At 44.7% G+C, this 26,460-nt stretch overlaps 1 protein-coding gene across 2 annotated transcripts in view; it reads right to left on the bottom strand.

Annotated features, from left to right (window-relative positions):
* Positions 1–26,460, bottom strand: part of NANP (N-acetylneuraminic acid phosphatase) — a 90,250-nt gene that overhangs the window by 12,267 nt on the left and 51,523 nt on the right. For both annotated transcript variants that reach the window (XM_069235073.1, XM_069235072.1), the window contains exon 2: positions 24,997–25,182. In XM_069235073.1, the coding sequence (XP_069091174.1) occupies positions 24,997–25,086 (90 nt within the window). In that variant the 5' untranslated portion in view covers positions 25,087–25,182. The remainder of the gene's footprint in view (positions 1–24,996; positions 25,183–26,460) is intronic.

Raw genomic sequence — 26,460 nt, 5'->3', positions numbered from 1 at the left:
CAGAGGTGGATAATTAGGAGAAGGAATTGTTGCGAGATGACTCCTATGCTCTCCCTTTGCCAGCTTTTAACTGAGGGTGGTAGAGGTAATTGCCCCATGCTATTTTCCAAAACAGACTGCACAGCTCGAGAAGCATACAGTTAAAACGGTCCTACTGCGAGACCCTTTCGCTGGGGAATATAATTTTAGGCTTCTCCCAGCGTACCGGACTCTTGCTGACAGTGGCACAACAAAGGCTCCAAATCCCCCCTCACTACAGTCCACTGTGCACAGGAAGCAGACCCCTGACTGGGTCCGGGGAAGGAGGGAGTCCCTCAGGTACTTTGCAGGGGGTCCTCCTTTAAGTTTTGTTACACCACTGTTTGCTGAGTCGGTGGATATGACTCCCATGGCGAGAAGGGGGTTGCAATACCTTAGGGGATTTATTCCACAATGAAGAATTTATTTTGTTTAAGGCAGCCCGGGATTCATTAGGTCTGGGGCCAGGGTCTTTCCTCCAACACGACAGCCTCTCGGCAATTATTAGGGACATCTGGACCTCTTTTCTGACAGCCCTTCCCTCCTCTCATAACTTCTGTGCCTTAATGGAGATGGGTGGGGGCGACATCTGATTACGTACTTCTATAAGGTAATGTTGGCTGACAGGGGCGATCTCCTACTCCGGCTATGGCTAACTGGAGTGGTGACGTGAGAATAGAGATAGAGGACTCACAATGGTTCCGTATGTGTGGGTTGTTTCACACTGTATCAAGCAACGCTAGATTTAAACTCACACACTTTCACTACCTCTATCGCACATATATGAAACCACTTGGAAGGGCATGGCCAGCCCAAGTCTGGAGCGTTGGGAGAATGTAGCAGAATGGGCTGTGGCAGAGGAGCTGAGACTGAAAAGATGTAGGTCTGATAACAGGCTGGATGAGGACTTTGCTACCCAGGCTGGACTGCTGTTTGTCTTTTCAAATCCCTGTGATTTGAACCGGTTCTCAGGTGATGATACTGGTGATTCCTTCTCGCTGTCCAGTTTGATTGACCTTCATACTCTCAACATATTTGCTCCTTCTTTTATTACTATTTGTGAGCTATGGGGACTGGTTATTTTTGTACATGACATTCACTTTCTACTTCCGTATTTTTTGTGCGAGTCTGGAACTGTGCGTTCCTGTACTTATGTTTATTATGGCATGTGTTTATGACCATTTGTCATTGTTACTGCTGGTTTAGATAACCAATGAAGAATGTTTAAAAAAAAAAAAAATGTCTTCCAGATAACATCGGGATGGGGCTTTGATGTTTAAATTCATGATTTCTGACCAGATCAGGTGGCTTAATTAATTATCTTTGCCTTGCCTGTGTTTCAGGCACATTGGTGTTTATGCCTTAAGAGAACTTCAGTCGAATCTGTGCCTTTGAGGCGATTCTAGGTAAACAAAATGTTTGTCTGTAGGTGTTGGCTGTAAGAGCGTCTAGAGTTTTTGCTTCTCTCCCCGCTAAGGGCTTCATAGCAACAGGTAATAATGGTTGGGAGCAGTTGCGCATTCAAAATAGGAGGAGGCATGATGGAACAACTTATGCGAAAACCAAGCATGCCTGAACAAGGCGGTTGTAAAAGCATGCCTAGAAAAGTCATGTGTGGGAACGCCATGCATGGTTCTATCATGCCACCCCGCACCCGCCCTAAGGCTCAAAAGTACCCCACTCCTAATATTAAACTAGCCCACCCCTAAAAACAAAACTACCCTGATTCTCCGATCCCCTGCCCCTAAAAAAGAAAAAAGAACAACCCGACTCCCCCAACCCACCCCTCCCCTAAAAACAAAACTACCTTGCCCCTAAAAACAAAACTACCCTGACACCACCACCCCGCCCCTAAAAACAAATCTATCCCGACCTCCCCAACCCCGCCCCCAAAAACAAAACTACCCGGACCCCCCACCCATGCCCCTAAAAACAAAACTACACCGCCCCAAGCCCTTAATCCACCCCACCCCTAAAATCTATCCCCCAACCTGCCCAAACTCAGTTACCTGACCTGATAACCCCGATCCCCAAAAACCACCCGCCCTAAAAACAACTGATCCCACCCCTACAAAACAAAACTACCCGACCCCCAAACCCACCCCAAAAAATAAAACTACCCTGACCACTCCACCCCAAGTCCTTAATCCACCTCCACCCCTAAAACTACCCCCAAACCTAAGCAACACCTAAAAACGAACCCCAACCCTGCCCCAACACCACTTACTTGACGAAACTACCCCGATCTCCCACTCCACCCCTAAAAACCAAACTACCCCAATTTCCCCACCCCTGCCCCCTAAAAACCAAACTACCCCAATTCCCCCACCCCACCCCTAAAAAACAAACTACCCCAACCCCCCCACCCCAAGCCCTTAATCCACCCCACCTCTAAAAACTACCACCTAACACCATTTACCTGACCGCGCCCTCTCCCGATCCACTCTGCCTTAACCACGCATATGCGTAGTTCAGCACTTGCGTGGTTAAGGCAGAGAAAAAAAGCAGTTGTTGTTCCGGCAAGCGTTGTTACGCTTGCGTTGTAGGAGTCCTCGTTGTTCCAGAGTCGTGGTTCAGAATTCTTTCCAAAATAGGCATCAAGGGTGGACCCCATCGGTTCTTTTAGAGTGAAAGCAATGCTATCCCCAGGTCACAAGCTTTAGATTTAATTAGCTGCCTATGCACCTGAAAGATGCCACAGTTACTGACAGGCACAGCTAGATACTTGTATTACAATTATTTTCACACAGCTAGTCTATTTAAATGCCAACTAGATATTTCCTCACTCTTTTGCCATCAATGACTACATTTGTATTATTTAAGTTGATTTCCATTTTGTTGCTTAGAGCATACTCGTTTAATTTGGTAAGTAGTTTCTGTGGGCCAATTTTTGTTTTACTGAGTAAAAGAAAATCTGCGTATAGCAAGCTCAGAGTAAACTACCTGCCTAAATTAGGCGGATGCACATTTACCTTGTCAAGCTCAGCAGGTCGCTCTACTATATATAAATTGAATAGAAAAGGCTCAAGGACGCGTGACTGATAAAGACCGGTCTCTGTAAACACCTTTCGCGATACCCAGTAGCTGGAACCTCTGATCTCACATGGGACAGCTTTAGGAAACGATGAATCTGCGTACAAACTACTTTAGGGCTCCCTTCTTACATATAGATTCCACTGTAACAAACTCGTCGTCTGGTTGAGTGTTTCGGGTTTAATTTGGCATTGAATTATAGACCAGTTCTTGGTAAAGTTAAAGCAACCTGTTCGTAAAGTGTTTGTTACCTGTATGGAGATCCCAACAGGGGATGTCATGTCTACTTGCCCTGACTGTCTCCGGTAATTTGCTACTGTATATTCAGAATACAACAGCAGAGCAGCACGACGATACCCAACCTCCTGGCAGTATTACTGATCGCTGCAGGCTAAAGATGACATGAAGCCCACTTAATTTTCAAACAATAACCTAGACCTTCATATTTACCCACAATTAAAGGCATCTCTCTTTTGGGATAGTGCCAATTTTTGTAAACAGCTGCTGGGAGACACCATATTTTAACTCCAGTTGCAGAAGATCGACAGCCTTATAAATTTGATGTAACTGAATATTTATGAATTTCGAAAGGAAATTCTAGAATCCACCAAATTAATTTCAAACTCTCTCTCGGGAGAAAGGCCACACTGTAGCAAAAGGGGGTGGCAACATCAGTAAGGATGTAACCCATTTTGGCGCATTCATGGCATACTCCTATTCGAGATGCAGAAACCTCTCAGAATTAAACTTTAGCTTACGATCGCAAGGGCATGCAATGAAGCAGCTGCACTGACCTGAGAAAACACTGTAGAATCCCGGCATTACCGTGGGCTTGATGCTACTTAGAGTAGTTGAGACCGCCTCAAAGCATCCACGCAGTGTTTTTAGCCTGGTGGAATTCTTATCGGCATAGTGCTTGAACAACTACTGTTAAAAGACAGTTTTGTAGCAGTTGTCAAGTTGGTTCATTGAGTTAAAGCTTATGCCGCACATCCAATAATCTGCAGGTCAGAACTCTGAGTCGCATCAGCAGATACAGCGTTTCACCCTTTCGAGGGCAGTACACTGAGAAATATTATTTATTAGGGGAAGCAGAATGATACTTATCATTCTGCCAACCAAGCTGACATGCTGTTAGAATTGTATTGCCTGCATATGAAAAAGCCTCTAAATAAACCTATATTTGAACTACAGCCCTACATTGTGGAATATCAGAGAAATACACAGCTGGGATCACCTTTCACGAGGATATATTCATTGACTGGAGAGACAGAAGATATGATTCATCTCTTTAAAATCGTCAAGCAAAACTTTACAGGGCATGTAAAAGAATATTTGAAAGAGGACTTAATTATGTGCAGGTGAATAGAGTAACCCGAAGGTACACCATTGGACACAGATGAAGTTTCTTACCCTGAGTGACGCTCTTTCTTGTGGATACTCTACCTAACTGCAGAATCCTCACGTCCCGAATCTTCACAGGTGCCAGACTGGACCCAGAAAACCCTGCAATAGCTCCTGTGCACCAACCATCTGCCTCCCATCCCCCATCAGGGCATCCATAGACATTTTCTGCACCCTCCAGCACAGAAAAAAAAACAATTGAGGAATTGACAATGTGTAAAATGTAGTATAGAACCTTGAGCCCACTGTACTAAGAGACAGGTCGCAAAAAGTGGCCACAAATAGCGCACACTTTCTGTGACCAGTGTCTGATTTTGCGATGCAAACTTTGTACTAACAGCCCATAGCAACAATTCTCCAGTCACAGGGGATCATTGATTGATCTGCCTACTAAATACACATTAGGTACGTTGCTATTTATAACCACATGTGTTTGGCTACAAACCCAGGGATGGTGGCCTACAGAGGAACAGTGGACTTCCACAAATGTGTTTGCATTCTCAAAAGAGAGTCTTTTGTTTTTTAAGCAGCCCGCGTTACATAAAGAAACCAGTGCGGTTTAAAAAACAAAATTAAATTAAAAGAAAGTTAAAAAAAAGCCTCCTTTTGTGAATACATCAGGAAAAGCAGATTGTATTCCTGTACCTCTGCCTGCTCCTCTCTCAGCTCCCATTTCCCAAAGTTACCCATCAGGATTCACAAAGGGGCAAGTGTCCCAAGGGACACCTTGCCCTTTTAAGAATCAACTACAACCTACTTTCAGAGGATGCTGCCTGACTTAAGGGGTGCAACCACAACTACAGTTGCAAACCGTTGCTTATACCACTGCGACTAGCAACTAGGAAGGATACCCCCTTCACGTCTCCTCACAAATCTCGAAGGCATCAATCCATTGTAGGGTCACCAATGCCCTGGGAAACTTAAAGTGTATCAGCTCGGAACCTGGGATCAGCTTGGAATTGGAAGGTGAAGCCGGAGTCAGGCCCTTCTTTAATGGACTACATGAATTCTCCCAAGTATGAAGAAATCTCGCTTTCAATTCTTGTGTTTGGACTTTCAACTTTGTCCTGGACTTACCCAAGAATGGTGAACAGGACCAGAAACGACTTTGCGACCTGAAGAAGGACCAATCTCTCTTTTTGTGTTTGATGACAGAGGGTGACTTCTCACTCCCTGATGGCTTTAGGATGGATCTGCATGCACACTACATTTTAAAACTGAACAAAGTTGGCAAAACCCACAAAAAATGGAAGCAGGGCTCAGGAACTGCATCAAAGCACAAAGAAAAGAGAAGCTAATTAATGCAAACAAGGGTGGCAATTATCAGCAGTCCATGTCACAGCTGCTGCAGGAACTATTGTAAAATGTCATGGATCCAGTCAGGCACCTGGGGAGGCGCTAGAGATGAGGAATCTGCAGTTAGAAGTAGCCATCAGAACTCAAACTACTGTCTGATCTCTAAGAAGGCAGACCCACTACAGGCTTGAAGTCCTAAATGTAGCCAAAATGCCTTTCTCCGGCTCTAATCCTCATGAGGAACATTTATGTACAAAGAAGAACAATGGATCTGTAAGAATCTTGTACTTGAATGGAGAAATGCAGGTCTCAAAGCTTCTATTGCAGCACCAAGTTACTTTACTCAGCACACCAAACTTGCACCTAAAATATTGCCATTAGCCATCTTGTGGCAAGAAAACTCACTGTTTATGTAAATATGACTGAAATATAATGACTCGGGTGTACCAAAGGGACAATGGTGTTGCAGGCCAAGTCACATAGGTGGAGTTTGATAATTCCTAAAATATTTGCCTTATCGCAGCACGCCCCTTGGTGTGCCCTACTCATGCTGTCATACATTGTGTCACACGCTCACGAGACACGTCTGGTCTGTGTTTCGCCACCTCTGTTAAGGATGTACCCCCAACTCCCAGGCTTGCTTCTTCCTTCCATTGGGTATGTACAGGAGGGATGAGAGGTAAGGGATGGAATATATGATGGCTGTGTCATGAAATGTGAAGAACTAGTAGCAGTGATATTGATGGAAAGATTACCCGAGAACAGAATTACTTAAAAGTGAAAAAAATATTAGCTGAAGGAGGTCAAAAGGATCGTCTGATTCAGATTTATGAGGGACAATCAGGTTTCAAGTCAAATCTATGTAAAACTCTCTTGGACAAATAAGCTTTAGAGTTAGTTCAGTATAGTACTTAACCTGCAGAAATGTCAGCGAATCATGCCACCTCTTCCCATTATTTTCTAAGCTGGCTTGCTCCCAAAGGTGAAGGGGAGACTGAAGTAAGGTGTAGACGTAGACAGACCAGACATAATGCACAGTGATGACTATAAGTGCCCCACGCAAGATGAAAGATGGAATAGAGAAAACCCAAAAAAAACATGTAGTCTTATGTGACAAAATGTATTTTTTTTTAAAAACACCACACGTAATCCAATTCTGTGACTATAATGTTCATTGTTGAAGGAACCAAGAGACCAGAGTTTCAATTTCAGCATTTATATTTTATAACATTGTGTGAAGCAGGGCATATCATTAAATTTCCTCGAAGAATCTTGGCACAAAAATCCTTTTGGATTTGATGAACAGACACCTGTCTGAACTATATATTCGTTTACTGATTCTATGTGATAGTTAACATTTGAAAATGTGATGAATTCATTTCTTTGGTTTGGTTCAATGAAAAGTGCATTTGGTCTTGGAGTTATTGGTTGCATGGCTGTTGTGAGAGTTATGGATTGTGGTTCTTGACACAACTTGTGAATTTCAGTGTTTTTTCCAGTTTTAATTTGTAAGCAATACCCGATTTTAACTGTGTTATTTTAGGTGAATATCTGAAGTTTTTTTTAAAGTAGGTTGAGGAGTTAACATCACACTAACCATAAAGAAAGGTTTTTCAGTGATTTTTTCTTATCATATACTACATCCAAGAGTTTACTGACCCACCCACCACTACACACAGCTGCAGGACCATCACCTCACCCTTCACAGCCTCATGCACAACATGGATTGCTCACAGGGCCTAACCTCCGGAGAGTCCCCAAGTCCAACCCAGAGGATGCCATAATTTTTAATCTTAAGGGGTGGGTGGTGTGTGGTTCCCCCTCCCTGAGCCATGTAGAGGCCCCAGGGACCACCTCCCCCGGGGCTGCATTAACTTTTAGGAGATGGTAGTGCGTGACCACCCAAGCCTTGGAGAGGCACCTAAGACCCTATCCCCTGAGCCACATTTATTTCTCGGGGATGGGGAAGCATGCCCCCTCCTCCCAGGTCATCATCCCTCAGGCAGTCAATTTATTTATGGTGAGAGAAATCTCACTCCCGGACCATCACCAGGCCCTGGGAGCCCCATCCCCAGGGCTGAAGCAATGCAAGTGTGTGCTCTAGTGCAAGGAGTTCAAGATGTCCCTGCCAGGGAATTGCAGTGTTATGGGGTTTCGGTACCCCGGGAGACAGCTGCCATCAGCCATGGGTTTTGGGGTCCCCAGGGCCCTCTAGGGGTGATGGGAGTCCACGACCCACTCCACAGAAAACAATCAGCCCTGAGGGATCATTTAAAAAAAAAAAAAACATCTGCCCTGGGCATTGGGGTCCCTGTGCCCTATAGAAGGCTCTTGGAAGAGGCTGTATGCTCCCCTTCCAGAATACTAAAAGAAATAGCCCCGGGGGATGGGTTACTCTGAGCCAAAGAAGGCTTAGGGAATGGGCAACACACCACCACTCACCATAAAAAAAAAAAAAATCAAGTCGGGGGATGAGGTCCGCAGGGCCATGAAATGGCTCAAAAGGGGGGGTGCATGCCCCCTTCCCCAAATAAAAGAAATGTAAAAAAATAAATAAAAAAAAAGTAAATGCAAATGTGAAATGAGCAGAGTAGCCACTCATTTCACATTAACTGCTCCAGTTCTGGAGTGCCCACAATGCTCTCAAGGGCTTTTAAAAAATATTTTGTGGAACCTGGTAGTGCCTCCAAAGGGGATGGGCACAATCAAGATTTTTTTTTAATGTTGCAGAGGCCTGCGTAGAGTGCTGCAGCCCCCCAGCAACATTAAAGAAAAACACAGTAAGTCTCCTGGGTCATTGAATACATGACCCAGGAGAGCTTACCATGTGTTTTCAAAGCACTCTGAGATGTAGCTGTATGCTCTTCAGCTGGAGTTCGTGGACCCCTTGTGGTTAGTTCTATTGTGGCAATTCGTGGCCTGAAATATGTTAAAAAACACTCAAAGATATGTATTTTTTTAAAGGCTTTCTTGAAAATATTTTATGACAATTAATTTTAATAAAGATGTAAATTTATAAAATTTACATTTAATTATGGTTATTGGTGACTATTTGGCAAAGATAAGAGGTCTGCTTTATATATGTTGATGTGCTGACCCCTTGTTAAAGTCAATAGGCCCGTTTTTTATATTTTAGTGTTCTGACCCTTTGACAAAGTCAATAGGTCTGCCTTACTAAATATTACAGCCTTTATATTATTACATCATACAGTCCACCGTGTGCATCCAACCCCACCCGGCTCACAAGCGAAAACTGTTCACAGTAAGGGGTAGGGGCCAATACCAATGCCACGCATGGCATTAGACATCTTACACTAGAAAAATATAGAAATTCATTGAAATAACCAAAGGCTAAAGGGTCGTTTTAGTTATGAATTGTTATAATGTTACTTTATATTAAAACAAACTTTGAAATTCACTGAAAAAAATGAAGGTTAAAGGGACATTATAGTTTGCTGAAAATGTCAGATAAAAACATACCATTTTAAATGTACGAAATCAGTAAAATACGTCAGTCATAACTATCTCAAGGAACTATAACTCATGCGTTTGCAACACACTAATTACCTCCCATATTACATCACTCATGGCATGTTGTATGACATCATTGAAAACAGCACTGTAACATCAGAAGTAATAGCATTATTGACACCACTGTGCATGGCGGGCGTGAGTTATAGTTACTTTAGGGCATGTCATTCTCAAATGTCTAATGCATTTTCTCTGCAGTCAGCAGGCCTAAGGCCAGAATGCAATAACACTAATCAACTTCAAAGTCGCATGGTCACACTTTACTTTACATTGTCACCTCTTTCATTTTCTTGCAGGGCTGGCCATGGCAAATTTTGTACCGGCCCGAAAAGATCGACGTTTACAGCACAGAGAATTTTTCTATTTTCACTGCTTTATTCTGGCTTTTAGGGGCATGCCCCACGAACAAAAATAAGCTAACTGCCCAAAACAAATCCTTAATAAGTGCCCAGAATTCAGTTTTACGAATTGTGTATGGAATTTTCTAGATGTAATCGCACATGGTCTATGATGATGTGGTATTTCAGTATCTACTTTTTAGTTGGGAAAGTTATTTAAAGGTTTTCGACCTGCAGTGCCATCCGACTACTGGCTTGGTAATTTCTGGGTTATTAATGTAACATTTATTAACAGCATTTGACCTTCTTGTAACTCACTTGCCTTCCAATTTGCAGTATTTTCTCTTCAAATAATTATTTTTGGAATTTCGTACTAGAGGATTTAAGTATATGCCAAAAAGCTAAACATCTGAGGTAAACCATTTGTTAAGTGCATGTTTTTCTTTTTTTGGCTGGGTTAATTTAACAAACACAAAATGCTGATGGTTTTGCTGATCAAAAGACAAATGTTTGTCATTTTAATGTAAATTTTGAGTGTCGGGCAGGGGATGGAATGTATATTTGACAGCTAAAGGTGACACAGACTAAATCATCTTGAGGGAGGGAACTAATTTTACCTCTTCTCAGATTATGTAATTGGTAGGGTGAAATAGCGGTGCAAAGTGATGTGACCACATACTATTTCCTGCACCTGAGACAAAAGATGTGTTCCAGCTGTGCGAGTGATGTGATGAGAATGCTGAGGCAGTTTGCGTCAGATTATCTATTCAGTACATCAGATAGCCAATGCTGAACAGATCCCAGGCCTCGAAAAATCATAAAAATGTTACTAGACCTGCCGGTCGAGTAGCTTGCATAATCTACTCGACCTAACTGTAATGTACTTGACCGGGAAACGAGTCTCAAATTGTGTGATGCTTGGCAAATATTGTATTTTATAGTCGCCTTTTTCTTTATTCTCACATATGAGTGCACCTTCAAATATGCGAGTTCAGCATTACTTCTGTGAACAAATCCTCTTTTGTTTAAATAAATAAACTAAGCGTTTCCTCCATGTACAATAATTCCAGCCCACATATAGGGTACACATAATCCATGCATGACTTGCCTCTTAGTTTACTAATAGCTTTGCCATCAGGGCAGGAGTGTTTCTCAGTTTATGTTTAAACACTCACTTTAAAATAATATATTACTAAAGCATAATGTGGTAGCACACTGTCATTTACAGACAGTAAATTTCCCAAAAATGTCCAAAAACCGTCTCACTAACTTGCAGCTTTACTGATAAAACAACATAGTGTATTAAAAATAATCTGTGAAAATTGGGTTTCAGAAAACATTTATCATTTGCACATCACCAAGTAAAGTGTTCTGACTTTTTTTTCATCCTAATAAAATATTTTTTTCATCACACAGAAGTACAAAATGTGGTCTTTCAAGGCTACCGAAATATATTTTGAAATGTTTGTAAAGTAGACTTAGTTATATAAGTGTTGTGTGCTAGGAAAAACCTGATGCCAACAGCCTTTCATTTCACATAGTCAGACAGTTCACCTTACAAAATCCTGGAACTCTGTAGTCACAAGGAAAAGTATTTGTATTGCAAGAAGACAAACTGACGTTTGACCTCTGTCTCTGAACACCAAGCAAATGTGACAAGAATAATATTTAACAGCATCTTAATAGGTAATTCAGTTTCTGACTGAACAGAACACCTGTTCTTTGTCCACTCACCAGAAGGGGCCAGTAGGACCTAAAAATAGCTCGACTTCATAAAATAAAACCCACCATAGCGAGTGGTCGAGTAAATGTTTCTAGCCCGGGATCTATATACGTGGTGTTATATCCCTGGGCTTTGTATGATTTTTTTATTGTAATTTAGCAGTTTTAATTTATTATTACAATGTGTAAAATGCAAGGGGTCTGTGAAAACGACTTGCCTTGCTGGGAGTTTGAAAGTTGTGTTGTGGTGAGCATTCTTACCTACTTGTCGGCAGGCAACACTGAAGAGAGAGAGCACTTAAGACTAAATTTAAAAGGGACTGGGAATGACTGCACAACTAACCATTAAGTAAACTGTTCCTAAATTGTGTTGTAATTGAGGAATTGCGTGTACATAGGAGATAGAGAGAGAGGGAACAGAGAAAGGAGAGAGGGGAGAGAGAAGGAGAGGTAGAGGGAGGAGAAAGAATGAGAGAGAATGAGAGAGAGAGAGAGAGGTGTGTGTGTGTGTGTGTGAGTGTGTGTGTGTGTGTGTGTGTGAGAGAGAGAGACAGAGTGAGAGACAGAGAGAGACACAGAGAGAGAGAGTAGGACTTAGTTTACATTAAAAAAGATGTTTTTTGACTTGCCTATATCTTTGGCACCGTTTGACAAATGTTCACAAAATGTTCCAAAAAAGTGCCCTTTATGGTTGTGCAAGGAAAGTTTCAGGGTTGATTCGTCAAGGAGGGGCTGAGAAGGGGGGAGAAGTGGGTAAAAAAAAAAAAAAAAAAAAAGTGTGTTTCCCATGTTAATTCCCATACACTCTTTAGACACGTCTGCAGCCTGAACCGCTGGACAGAATTACACCAAATTTGGCAAAAAGGTAGGTTTGGGTCCAAAGATCCCGCTTTTTTTTTTGGTGTAAATCTGTTCAGTAATTTGGAAAATATTAATGGGAAAATAAATTTCTATATCTAGGGCCGCTGATCCAGGGAAATCTAGCTTCTGTCGAGATCTGATTGGCTGCCAACACTTCAAACAAAAAGTGCTGGCAGCCATATTGGGACTCTGCTCCAGCAGAGTCCCCAAAAAAATGTAAAACCAAAGAAAAAGGGTGCAGGGCATTTATATCTTAATACCCTAGCCATGGTCCAGGGGTCCCTCTAGGACCCCGCCAAGGCTCAAAAGCATTTTTTATTAAATCACAAAGAAATTCACATCTGGATCCGCGGATTTCCCCATGATTACAAAAAAAAAAGCTGTCTCCCGTATTTCTTAATGCTTTTGCCTCTGTGTGGGCCACGTCCCAGGTCATCACCAAAACATAAAGGAGGGGGCACACAGGGCCCCCCTTCTAGGGCTTAGCAAAGCCTCAGGGATCACCACCTCCCTGGGGATGAAGAAACCAATTTCGTGGGAAGAGGGGCCACACGACTCCCAAGCCCCAGGGACCACCACCTCCCCAGGAGAAAAATATTATACTTTTGTGGGGGTGGGGGGCACGTGAACCCCACAGGCCACAGGGACCACCACATCTCCGTGGCTAAAACAAAGTATGCGGGGGTGCTGCGCGGACCCACATGGCCCTGGGGACCACTACCTCTTTATGGCTGCAATTAAAATACAATGGGGGAGCCAAGCAGACCCCCCCCACCTGAGCCCCTGGGACCACCACCTCACCAGGGCCAATAGTTCACTGTACCACAGGTGAGGGCAAAGCTGCATAAGCAATATGTCCGTACAGTGTCTAAGTCTCCATTCATAAGACATTGTAAGTGAAGTGTGGCTATATTAAGTACATGGGCTGGGAGTCTGTCATTATGAACTCCACAGCTCCACAATGGCTTCACTGGAGACTAGGACGTTTGGTATCAAACTTCTCAGCACAATAAACCCACATTGATACCAGTGTTGGCTTGATTGTAAACTGCTTAAAGATACCCCCTGTATTTTACCCTACACTTTAGTGTAAGGCTGAACAGTCTGTGCCAGTCTGCCACTAACAGACATGTTTCTGACCCCGTGGGGTGAGAGCCTTCGTGCTCTTTGGGGTCAGGAACAAAGCATACTCTGGGTGGAGGTGCTTCATACCTCCCCCTGCAGGAACTGCAACACTTGGCAGTGAGCCTCAAAGGCTCAGACCTCCTGTTACAGTGCCCCAGGGCACTCCAGCTAGTGGAGAAGCCCGCCCCCCCAGACCAAGCCCCAATTTTGGCTGCAGGTCCGGCGGGAAAATTAGGTAAAACAAGGAGAGACCACTGCAGCTCCGACCACCCCTAAGGTGTCCAAAGCTGAAGTGACCCCCTCCTTGGAAAATCCTCCATCTTGGTTTGGAGGAAAGGGACGAATAGGGATAGGAATGGGCCACCTTCCCCAAAGGGAGTGGGCAAAGGAAGGGTGTAGCCACCCTCAGGGACAGTACACATTGGCTACTGCTTCCGACCCCTGTAACGCCCCTAAATCTAGTATTTATGGGCACCCCGGAATCTTACTCACCAGATTCCTGGCAACATCAAGAAAGATGAAAGACTACAAAGCAAGCCCCAACAGTGAAGAATCCAGAGGACAACTGACTTCACCACAGCCCTACCGGCCTGTCTGCAGCGTCAAGACTCCTGCTACAAAAAGGTGATGCATCCCACAGTACCAGCGACCTCTCCAAACCCCCAGAGGCCTGCCTGCCCAGCAGAGGACCAAGAACTCCAGGGACAGTGGCCCTGTCCAGAAGAAAGCCTCTGAAAGGACTCCAGAACCTCCCCGGATTCGCAAATCCTGCCCACTCTGCACCTGACTCCCATGCCCCAAGTCCAGGTGGCTCACCGGTCCAGAGAAGGTCCCTAGGCGATTCCGACTTCGAGTCCACCCGGGGTTAACCCCTCCTGGCCAAGGAAATGAAATGAAGGGTGAGGGATATATCCTCTAAGGACATGAAAGAATTCTGGAAGCTTGTCCAGAAATACACAAACACAAACACTAATGCCCCCAGGTGCATGATTCCTGAATAACACTGAGTTGATTATTTGAGCAAGATTTAAGCAAAGAAAAAGGAACATGTAATGAGTGGTACAGGCCAGAGAAAGATTTACTGTCAAGTTTCTTAGATAATGCTTTTAAAAAAGAATATCACTACTTAGAATCTATCAAGGGCATAAGGACCAGATAACCTTCCCACTGTAATTTAAAAAAATAAATTTAAACTGGAAGTCTAGGTTTTTCTCAATAGTGTCAATTGTTCACCAAAACAGGTCACTATCCTGACAGCGGGAAATGCTCAACAATCAAACCAATTCTTACGAAAAAAGCTCCCTCCAATCCGAAGAAATTACAGTCTAATCAGCTTGATGAACGTCAGTGTAAAAACCTATGTCAGGACCCAAAGGACAGAATTATGCTTTCCTTTCTTCATTTATTTTAACCCCTTGAGTGCCTGGGGTGAGCTGGTCTTGTCCTCGCACACGGTTCCTGTGTGCCGGGGACGAGACCAGCTAATCCTGCACCCGGCCCACTCACCCCCATTTGCTTCCAGCGCCTTAGGAGAGAGGACGTCGAACAGGTGAGTCCTTCTCCTGGAGGGTGCTTGGAGGGGGAAAACAGACACGGGGAAAGGAAAGAGTTTTTCCTTTCCCCCTGTGCCTGTTTTGAGTGGATTCCTGCTCCACGATCGCAGAAGAGCCCGCGATCGTGGAGCAGGAATCTACCCACTAGACACCAGGGATTGGTTTAGGCTTATTTTGGGGAGCGACCCCTTGGGCAAGGGTCACCCCCCCCCCCCCAAAAGGGGGACATTAGTGTTGGCCATTTCTGCCCCCTCTGGGGGCAGATCGGCCTATTTTGTTTAGGCCCATCTGCCCCCAAGGGGGGCAGAATCCACCAGGACGCCAGGGGAATTAATTTTTTTGTTCCCCTTTATTTTTTTTGTGCTGGGGGCGCCTACTTTGGCAAGGGTTACCCCTCAAAAGGGGCACAGAACTGTTTGCCATTTCTGCCCCCCTTGGGGGCAGATCGGCCTATTTTTTTAGGGCCATGGGCAGAATCCACTTAGGCACCAGGGATCCTGTGTATGTGTTTTGTGTGTGGGGTCGTCCCCTTTGGCGAGAGTCACCCCCCCCCAAAGGGGGCACATGACTGATGGCCATTTCTGGCCCCGAGGGGGGTGGAATCCACTTAGGTATCAGGGAAAATTTTGAAGTGCTTGGTGGCAGGGTGTTTGTCAACTTGTATTAGTGATTGCAACAGTTTATTTCTCCTTTTTGTTCTAGTGGATCTTTGTTGTTATGGCAGTAGTTAACCTGTGGTTTGCGTAGCTGTATGTTTTAGGTAAGTAAAAGCAGTTTACTCCAAAGGAGTATTGTTGACCTGCATAAATGACATGTTTGTAGGTGGTGTACTCAATGCAGGATTGTGTGTGAAATTGTCCTTTGATTTGTGCACAATGATATTTGTGTTGTCTTATATCTAATTTGCTTTTCTTTTTAGTCGGATATCGTTGGTGATTGCTGTGTCTGTGCAGAGTAGTTGCTGGTGAGTCTAGCTTTTTCAGGCAAGTGACTGGTATAGTTTTTGAGTATATAACTCTTTTGATAAAGCCACACTTTGTTTATAACTTATTAGACAGTGCTGGTTGTTGATGGCGCATTTGTAAAGTTACAGGTCTCAGGAAGTATCATGGCTAGCCACAGAGTGACCGCTCAGCAGGTCGTTGCCATGCTTTTTGATTCGTCGTCTGACCATGATTATGAGACTGACTCTGCACTTGAGGCAGAGGAGGAAGTGAGAGATTCTGGCAGTGAATTTTCTGTCCGAAAGGATTCTTCTGATGAGGAAGTCACTCTAAGTGCAGATGAAGGGCCTGTTTTAGAGGAGGACATTGATGTGCCAATAGTGCAGCATCCTGGAGCTGAAGGGTTTCCCATTGCAAGACCTGACACCTGGATTGCCCCAAACATAGAGCAGCCAGTTACCTGAATTTACTGGCCTCCCAGGGTGTAGAGTCAATACGGAAACCTTTTTGCCTGTCAATTTCTTTCAGTTGTCTATGGACGATGTATTTTTGGAAGAGACTGATGAGCAGACTAATTTGTTTGCAGAGCAGTATTTGAGGGACAACGCTGCCAGTCTTAGGCCTAGTCTAGAGCTACCCAGTGAGTTCCCACAAATATGGAAGAGATGAAAAAGTTCTTAGGTTGGACTTTTTTGATGGGGTTGATAAAGAAGCAGTCACTGGCTTCTTATTGGTCTACTAGTCCCTTGATAGCAACGGCTATATTTCCTGCAACCATGGCTCGTAATCGCTATTTGCTTCTTCTTCGGATGCTGCATTTTGTTGACAATGCTTTAGCCACGAGATCACCCTGATTGTGACCGTCTTTTTAAGGTTAGGCCTGTCCTTGATCATTTTGTAGAACAGTTTTCTGAGGTGTATGTTCCAGGCAAAGAGATAAGTGTGGACGAATCTTTGGTCCTGTTCAAGGGGCATTTGGTTATTAAGCAGTACATTCCTAGCAAGAGGGCACGGTATGAAATTAAATTGTACATGCTGTCAGAAAGTAGTACAGGATACATGTATAATTTCCAGGTCTACACTGGTAGGGATTCCAGTACTGACCCCCCTGGTTGTCTGCCCACTTTTGGAGTAAGCGAGAACATTGTGTGGGAACTTGGTAGACGACTGTTTAACAAAGGTCACCATTTGTACGTAGATAATTTCTACACTGGAGTGCAGTTGTTCAAGGAGTTGTTCAGAGTGGACACTGTTGCTTGTGGCACAATCCGTTCTAATCGGAAAGGCTATCCAAGGGCGCTTGTCTGTAAAAAAAAAAAAACTTGAGAGGGGGCAGTGCAGTGCCTTGCGGAATAATGAGCTGCTAGCTCTGAAATTTTCAGACAGGAGGGATGTGTACATGCTATCTACCATCCATGGTGAGAGTACTTCCCCTGTGACTGTTTGGGGTCAGGCTGCTGAAGTGCGCAAACCTGGGTGCATTTTTGACTACAATAAGCACATGGGTGGGGTTGATAGAGTAGATCAGAGGTTGGAACCTTACACTGCTCTTCGTAAGTCTTACTTGTGGTATAAAAAGTTGGCCATACATGTATTTCATTTGGCAACTTTTAATGCTTTTATTGTGTTCAAGGATTGTTCACCTGAGTCAAGGATGAAATTTGTTAAATTTCAGGAGTCAGTGACAGAGAGCCTTATTGTGGTGGAACAGGCAAGAGTTCCTAGAGTAGCAGTGGTGGAGGCTGTGGCTAGATGGAAAGATCGCCACTTTCTTGATCACATTCCTCCCACTCCCAAAAAAGACTTGCCCACTAAGAAATGTACAGTCTGTGCCCGAAGAGGTATCCGGAGGGAGAGACGGATGTACTGCCCCGATTGCCCTTCAAAGCCTGGGCTGTGTGTGGCTGGCTGTTTCAGGAGTTACCATACCAAAAAAGATTTCTGGGAAATACTGTGAGCGTAAACTGCCTGTTTTATATTTTCAGATGTTCAGTTTCACATTTCTGTCATGTTTTCAGTTAGAGCTTTTGTGTTTGTAGTTTTGAAGTTATTTTATAATTAGTTAGTGATTTCTTTGTTGTTTAAAAACAAAAACAAAAAGGGATGGCGGTGTGTGTGGCGTGGCGCTTGGCTGGAGGTGTGCGTGGAGTGGTGCTTTGCTGGCGGTGTGCGTGGACCGGCGCTTGGCTGGCGAAGTGCGTGGAGTGGCACTTGGCTGGCGGTGTGTGTAGGGTGGCGCTTGGATGGTGGTGTGTGTGGAGTGGCGCTTGGCTGGCGGTGTACATGGAGTGGTGCTTGGCTGGCGGTGTGCTTGGAGTGGCGCTTGGCTGACAGTGTTTGTGGAGCGGCGCTTGGCTGGAGGTGTGCTTGGAGTGGCAGTTGGCTGGCGGTGTGCGTGGAGTGGCACTTGGCTGGCGGTGTGCGTGGAGTGGCGCTTGGCTGACAGTGTGTGTGGAGTGGCACTTAGCTGGCGGTGCCAGCCAAAAGTCAGTCCACACACTCCCATCAGCTAGTGTGATTGCTGTATCAGGCATGTGGGCGTATGTAAGTGATAGGCCCTTGAGTGGCGCAACTGTCGATGTGAGTGTTGTAATGTGCTGGGCCCGTGGCTGGTGACGTAAATGGTCTTGTGCATGTTGTGTATGAAAGGTGTGTGAATGAACTGTAAAGTGGTTGGTGCCTTGTCGTGGCTTTAGAGCTCATGATTTGTGAGTCATTGGTTCAGTTTTTTGGCCTTTCAGTTATTAACAGTGCATTTCATTTTTGTGAAATCTCTTGTTAATAAAATTTGATCTACTGAACCATCAATCACCTTCGTGCCAAATCCAACCAGTATGAGTGGTAAAAATGACAAAACCTGCTCCTTTGAAATCGTACGTCGTAGCACATCTGTGACACACTAGCTGTCTCATGTGGGACCCCAATGATGAAGCATGCCACCAACTTGGTTGGTGGGTAAGGGGTCTTTTTAACATAACCTAAGTGTGTTTCTTTTCACAATTTTAGTGTTTGGAACATCACAGAAGTACATGGACACATCAAAATGATATATTACAAAACTACCTGTGTTTGGGGGGGGAGGGGCCACCTATGTTTTGGGTCCCCGGTGCGGCCTTCATCTTGGGAAACCTACCAAACCCAGACACGTTTTAAAACTAGACAGCCCAAGGAGTCCAGGGAGGTGTGGCTTGCGTGGATTCCCCCAACACTCACTTTCACAGACTCCTCTGCAAACCTCAAAATGTGCTTAAAAAAAGCATATTTTCCTCACTTTTCTTTGTAGGATCACTGCTCCGGCACACATTTCCTACTCCCCAGCATTCCCCTCAGTCTCCAAGTAAAATGATACCTCACTTGTGTGGGTCCCCAAAGCAGAGTCAGCCTAAAGATGTATAAAGAAAAATATGTGCTTATCAACTCGCATGGCTATCCCCTCAATTTCTACAGGTTTTTGGCCTTTTTATGTTGCAGGCACCTGGGCCACCCACACAAGTGAGGTATCGTTTTTATTGGGACACTTGAGGGAATGCTGGGTGGAAGGAAATTTGTGGCTCCTCTCAGATTTCAGAACTTTCTGTCACCAAAATGTGAGGAAAAAGTGTTTTAGCCAAATTCTGGGGTTTGCAAAGGACTCTGGGTAACAGAACCTTGTGAGAGCACCACAAGTCACCCCATCTTAGATTCCCCTAGGTGTCTAGTTTTCAACAATGCACAGGTTTTGGTAGGTTTCCCTAGGTGCTGGATGAGCTAGAGGCCAAAATCCACAGCTAGGCACTTTGCAAAAACCAGGTCTGTTTTTCTTTGGGAAAATGTGATGTGTCCACGTTGTGTTTTGGGGCATTTCCTGCCGTGGACACTAGGCCTACCCACAAAAGTGAGGTACCATTTTTATCAGGGAACGCTTGGTGGAATGAAATTTGTGGCTCCCCTCAGATTCCAGAACTTTCTGTCATCGAAGTATAAGGAAAAAGTGTTTTTAGCCAAATTGTGAGGTTTGCAAAGGATTCTGCGTAACAGAACCTGGTGAGAGCCCCACGAGTTACCACATCTTGGATTCCCCTAGGCATCTAGTTTTAAAAAATGCACAGGTTTGGTAGGTTTCCCTAGGTGCCGGCTGTGCTAGAGGCCAAAATCCACAGCTACGCACTTTGCAAAAAACACATCATATTTCAATGTAAAAATGTGATGTGTCCATGTTGCGTTTCCTGTTGCAGGCATTAGGCCTACCCATGCAAGCGAGGTACCATTTTTATCGGGAGACTTTGGGGAACACAGGATAGCAGAACAAGTGTTATTGCCCCTTGTCTTCTCTGCATTTTTTCCTTCCAAATGTAAGACAGTGTGTCTATTTGAGAAATGTCCTGTAATTCACATGCTAGTATGGGGACCCCAGAATTCAGAGATGTGAAAATAAACACTGCTTCTCAACACCTTATCTTGTGCCCATTTTGGAAATACAAAGGTTTCCTTGATACCTATTTTTCAGTCTTTATATTTACCAAATGAATTGCTGTATACCCGGTATAGAATGAAAACCCATTTTATTCCGTAACCAGAAAAGTCCAGCAGACGTAACAGTATATCGTTGTCAAAAATCTGACATTGCAGGAAAAAGTTACAGAGTAATACATTGAGAAAAATGGCTGTTTTTTCTCACCTTAATTTCAATATTTTTTTATTTCAACTGTTATTTTCTGTAGGAAAACCTTGCAGGGTCTACACAAATGACCCCTTGCTGAATTCAGAATTTTGTCTACTTTTCAGAAACGTTTACCTTTGTTTCACACCCATTTCTGCCACTAATGCCAAAATTGTGTTGAAAAATTGGGTTTTCTGATTCAAGTCTGCCTGTTCCTGAAAGCTGGGAAGCTGGTGATTTAAGCATTGCAAACCCTTTGTTAATGCCATTTTAAGGGAAAAACCCACCAGCCTTCTTCTGCAGCCCTTTTTCCCCATTTTCTTTTTAAAAACGACATTTTTGCTGTATTTTGGCTAATTTCTTGGTCTCCTTCAGGGGTACTTTTAGAACCCCTAGGATGTTGGGGAAAAAAAGGACTCAAATTTGGGGTGGGTAGCTTATGTGGACAAAATGTTATGAGGGCGTAAGCGCGAACTGCCTCAAACAGCCAATAAAAGGCCTGCCACCCGAGGTGGAAAAGGCATGGCAGTGAAGGGATTAACAGCAACCATAAAAAAAATCCCATTAAAGACTTCATTTCCCATAAAAACCTAGGGAAATATGAAGTTCAAAACAAACAAGTCCATCAGCCAATCAGCCTCAGTGAGTGCCTCATCTGCGCATGTCCTTCATCTGTTGCTCTCTTTCCTCGCAGTCCGCTTCAGATAAGTGTTGGTGCTCCGGTTCCCCTTTGATGTGTATTGTGCTCTTTCAGACTGTTTTACTGTTTTCTGAAGGCAGCAGTCCTGCTTTGGCATTTTGAGCGGCCACAGGAACCCTTTGCCGCTCCACCACGACCGCTTCTGAGCTATTTTAGCAATGTGAGGGCTGGAGAGCATGGTGGTCCTCCAACCGCTAGATGGGGTGTGGTTCTCCGACTGCTAGGTGGCTCGTGCCCTTCCCGGGTTTCGTGACAAGACACTCCTTTTTCCCCTCTAACGCAGAGTGGATTGTGCCTCTGCCACGGTAGATTTGAAACTGGTTGGCGCCAACAGCTTGGAGCAATACACCCTGTGGGGTAAGATATGAAGGAGCACAGTGACTCCTATTTAGTGCAGACACTGCCCGTGCTTCAGATATATATATATATATATGGTATCTGCTGGGGCCTATAACCCATCCTTTACTGGAGGCCTTAGAGCCCTGTAGCCTTCTTATCCCTGTACTCTTCGGGCTCCCCCCACTCCACAGTTGTTTTGCTACCCTCTTAACTGGTGGGTGGCCACTCCTAAACCACTTTCTCCTGACAGTTTGAGGACATACCTACCTCACAGGAGTTATGGAGAAACTCTACACAGAAGAGGAGCAGATCTCCCACTTCCCCGTCATGGATGGGTTCTGTGACGCTGTGGACGCCTCCATAATTAAGGCATCTCAGATGCAATGGTCCCCCTAAGAAGAAGCTAATGGATATGGCACAGAGATGCCAATAACCCTTCCCACCAACAGAAGAACTCCTTGGGCCCTCGGCCCCTTTACCTCCAGTGTCACCCACCCCTTCTTCCCACCCTCAAGAGAACTCATGCAAGTGCCCACAATACTCAGGGGTGGACCGGGACATATTTTCTGGGGTAAAAAATGCATTTGTTTTTGGGTGCCAACTTCCCTACTATGGCAAATATTAACACCTCAATGGGCTGTTCGACCCCGGGGATTACTGTGCACACCTCCCCAGGCCTCTGACAGCTCCCACACAGAATCAGACAGCAATTCAGAACACATCCGCTTCTGGAGGCCTGTATCCAATTCCCCTGCAGGGTCTTGTCCCTCTACAGACATGCCCTGTGGATCAAAATCCGACATGTTGGACCCCGGTCATCTAAGTGGTCTGCAGGGGACAAGGTAGCCACGTATGTGGCAAACAGCCTTTGCAAACCTCTCAACCAGGAGATAAGGAACCGCCTTTGGGCAGAGTGTCCCCGCCCGTCCATGGACAATTAAGTGGCCATCACGCCAGAAATTGATCCGTGCATGGCCACTTTTCTGGCCAAGTATATGAAGGGTATCCACCACTCCTGACAGTTGTGCCAGGACAAACTAATGGACATAACTAGCCTGTAACAAAAATCTTTGACATGGCGGAGGACACCAAGGCATCCGTGGCTCTAATCTTCCCTGAGATCCTCTCAACTTGGGCCCAAAGGTCAGTCATTTTCCTTGGCAACGCCAACTGCACCCTCTGTACTGATCAAAATTGACCTCCAAACTTGGAGAACTGGCAACGTCCTAGGGGTGCAAGTGGCACTGGGAACTTTCTTTGGTGACCCATTCGTCAAGGAGCTTGCAAAATTTGTATTGACTTTCAATGCACTGAGGCCCTGTGAACAATCAGGCGCATCTTCAATGCGCAAGTTTTCACCGGGTCCAGCTGCAGCAGTGGGCTCACTGCTGGCCTCTTCCACCATCTCGCCTCCGGTAGGGGCCAACCATCTCAGCGAGGCCAGTGTCAGGACTCCTCATGCTTCAGAGGATTCTACCCAGCCAGAGGGCTCTCACAGCACATTGGTTACTGCAACAGAGCCCCCAGTGGAGGTTTTTCCCTCCAACACACACGGTGAGTCTCTCCCTCATCCCCTGCAGGTGCCTGGGGGCGGTTGGCACACTTCATAGACAACTGACTCTCACATCCAACACCTGGGTTCTTCAAAAGATTCAAGGGTTCCACATGAAATTCTACCGGTCCCCCTTCGAGCTCATTCCGCCTCATTCTCTCCCATTTTTTCCATGCAAGAATCCACCCTTATCCAAGTTGAAGTTCAAGAACTCCTTGCCAAGGGAGCCATTCGCCCATCCATCCCAAAACGCTCCGGGTTTTTAAGCAACCTGTTTCTGGTTAAAAAAAGACAGGATGATCAATCTCTGGGAATTCAATGAGTGGTTGGTGATCCACCACTTCAAGATGGAAGGCATCTATCTCTATTGGGATCTTCTTCGTCCCAACAACTGGATGGTCAGGTTAGATCTCAAGTATGCCTAGCTTATGGTCCTAATCTTCCAGCTGCGCCGTTGGTTCCCCTAGTTTTAGTGGCATGGACAGACTTTCAAATTCACCTCTCTACCTTTTGGCCTCTCCTCAGCTCCCTGGTGTTTCACCAAGGTCCTCAAGCCGGTGGTCGGACACTTGAGGGCTGGATGACATGCTCCTCAAGGATCAATGTCATCACACATCCAACGATAGCGGTGAACCTACTGCAGGCTCTAGGTTCCATGATCAATCGACAGAAGTCAGCCCTTACCCCTTCTCATTCTCTCACATTCCTGGAGTTCATAATAAACTCAGTTGAGACAACACTGAGCCTCCCTTCCAGGAAGATGTCCAAAATACAGCATGAAGTGCAAAGAACCCTGGCAGAATCACAGCCCTCCCTCCAACAAATCGCCAAGGTGGTGTGGGTCTTGTCATCCTCCATCCAGGCCATTTTCCCGGGCCCCCTCTGCTTTCGGCCCCTCCAATGGCTGAAGGTGTTGCACCTACATCACAGTCTTACCTTCTCACAATACGTCCTCCTTTCAGAGGAAGCCAGAGAGGAACTTCCTTGGTGGCTCTCACATCGAGTCATGGAACTGGTGCGCCATTTTAGGCTCACAACCGGACCTGGTGATCAAGTCAGATGCCAGTTGCACTGGTTGGGGAGTGCGCTGCGAGGAATTCATGAGCAGTGGAGTATGGTCTGCCACAGAACAATTCCTCCATCTCAAGTGCTTGGAACTGATGAAAGGTTCTTTCAGGGCGAAATGTTGGACCACAGACCGGAACCAATGTTGTGTCCTTCTTAAAATAAGCTCTTTCTGATCTGGCCAAGAACTTTTGGGAATATTGTCTAGAACATCACGTTTCTGTGACGATGGAACATCTGCCAGGGGCAGCCAACCAAGTTGCAGATTGGCTACCTTGACAGCTCCAGGACACAAGTCAGTAGCAACTACTTCCGCCCATGTACCAAGCCCTCTTTGCTCAAAAGAGTATGTTAGATGTTGATGGAAAGTGTGGATGTGGTTTAAGGTTTGACAGTTCTAATGTACATGCACTGATTGATTTTTGGGATACATGCAAGTAGTAAAGCAATACAGTTTCTTCATAAAATGCACTTTCTTTATATCATTTGGGTCGTTGGAAGGTTTTAATCGTCAGTTATGGCTTAGGTAGATTCATTGTGAACATTTAAGTGCTTTTGACTGATTGTATGGGATTTTTAATGGGAAATATAATATTATATATATAGCACTTACTGTGGTCTTCTTCTTAAGGGGTTCTGACAATGTGATAAATGATGTGATAAATTATACATGTGCCCTCAGTGATCACACGTACATTAAAATGCAGAGGTCAAAAACCCATGTGGCTGTTCATTCAAAAGCCTCTCCATTTTTATCCGCATTTTATCTGAGTTCATTTTGTGGGAGTCTGATTAAGGGTAAGCAGGTGGTTACTACTAATCTTGCTCTTTTAGTCATATGTTAATATATACATAGGTAAAATGAATTGTCCTCACCTTCTGAATGGCTATCTTACTGGCTCCAGCTGTATCAATAAGTGTATTGTCTAAGTCAAAGAACACCGCTTTCACACCACTGAGGACCATGACTCAGCAGCTGATGGTGGCACAGATGCAGAGAAGAATTAAGCCGACACTGGATCTTAAAAATAATCTTGTCTATTTAAGCTCTGAAGATGTTTTCTGTAAAAAAAAAGACAAATAATATTATGAAGATCATCCCTTGATAGAGCAATTTTGCATTTTCATACACTTTTTTACAAACGAATAAGTAAATCACAATAGCTTAACATTTGGGGCACAATACACCATTGGTGGTAAAAACGTTCTTGAGTTCAAACTTGGTTATCAAAGAATCTGCGATTTCAAAATGCTAGAATGCGGCATGTAAATACATCACCACTGCAGCCTTATATGAGGAACGCATAATGTTTAGTAACTCAATGATTGCTATGCTTACATTTTAACTAGGAGAGTTATTGGTTGTCCCGGATTCAGTGTGAAATGAAAAGAATGGTGAAAGGGTGATGGGAGGCATGTGTGAGCTTTTCAGTGGTGGCAAAAAAGACAGCAGAGGACCTGCTCTGACATTAATTTTTAGGTTTCGCCTGCGCAGCGCTTGTGCTATGCTTGTGAAATCTATTGTATTTAATATACATCCTAAAAGGGGCTTTCAACCCGCTCCCCGTGGTTTTCTTGCTTTCTTTAGTTTCTGTGCTTGCCACTTCTTTTTCCCCTGTTTCTATTGGCTGTCACACTATTTTCTTTTATTTACCAATGCTTGTTCCTTGTGTGTTTCCTCTTATCGTTTCCCATCGACCAAGCACTGTTTCCATCCGCTTTGGTTTCGGAACCCAGAAATCCAGTAAGGTCACATGAAACCGATTTCTTTCCAGTTCCTTCCAGGAAACAAAACAAAATAGCGTTCTTTGCTTTAAAGGCATTTTGCATTGCAGAGCACAGGTTTCTAGCCGTGGTAAAATGGCCTGTGCTTGTGTGTGCATTTTCACAACAAAAAAAGTCCAGGTGAGCTTTAAATGTCAAGCATGTTGCCTTCTGTCTTCTACACCTCAACCCTCCACTCTGCCCTGCCCTCGTCAGACAGCGTGACTCAATAGTGCCCTAAAAAATCCTCACAGGGTTTCTGATTGATGGTAGGTCGTGAAGAGCTTTTCTGAAAGATGCTGCCTGTGCTCGGTGCCCTAAAGGTATTAGTGGGAGATCACAGAAAGTGTCTATTTTGAGATCTTGCAGCCCGAGAGGTGTGTTGCCCTGGCGGCACAGCTGACGGACGTCTAGAACGCACAGGGTTAAGGCGCTCTCTCTCTCTTCCCATCTAATGCTCCCTTTTGCGAAAGGAGATATCTGCGGGCTTTTTAAATATTTACCGCCTTCAGTATCGGCACTCTCTGCCAACCCTGCAGCCGGCCTGACTTGGCATCTTCTGATTTTTCAATGCCG

This window comes from Pleurodeles waltl, chromosome 5, assembly GCF_031143425.1.
Source record: "Pleurodeles waltl isolate 20211129_DDA chromosome 5, aPleWal1.hap1.20221129, whole genome shotgun sequence".
Classification (NCBI taxonomy): Eukaryota; Metazoa; Chordata; class Amphibia; order Caudata; family Salamandridae; genus Pleurodeles; species Pleurodeles waltl.
Note: the sequence above shows the minus strand (reverse complement) of the source record. Positions and strands in the feature narration are given on the sequence as shown.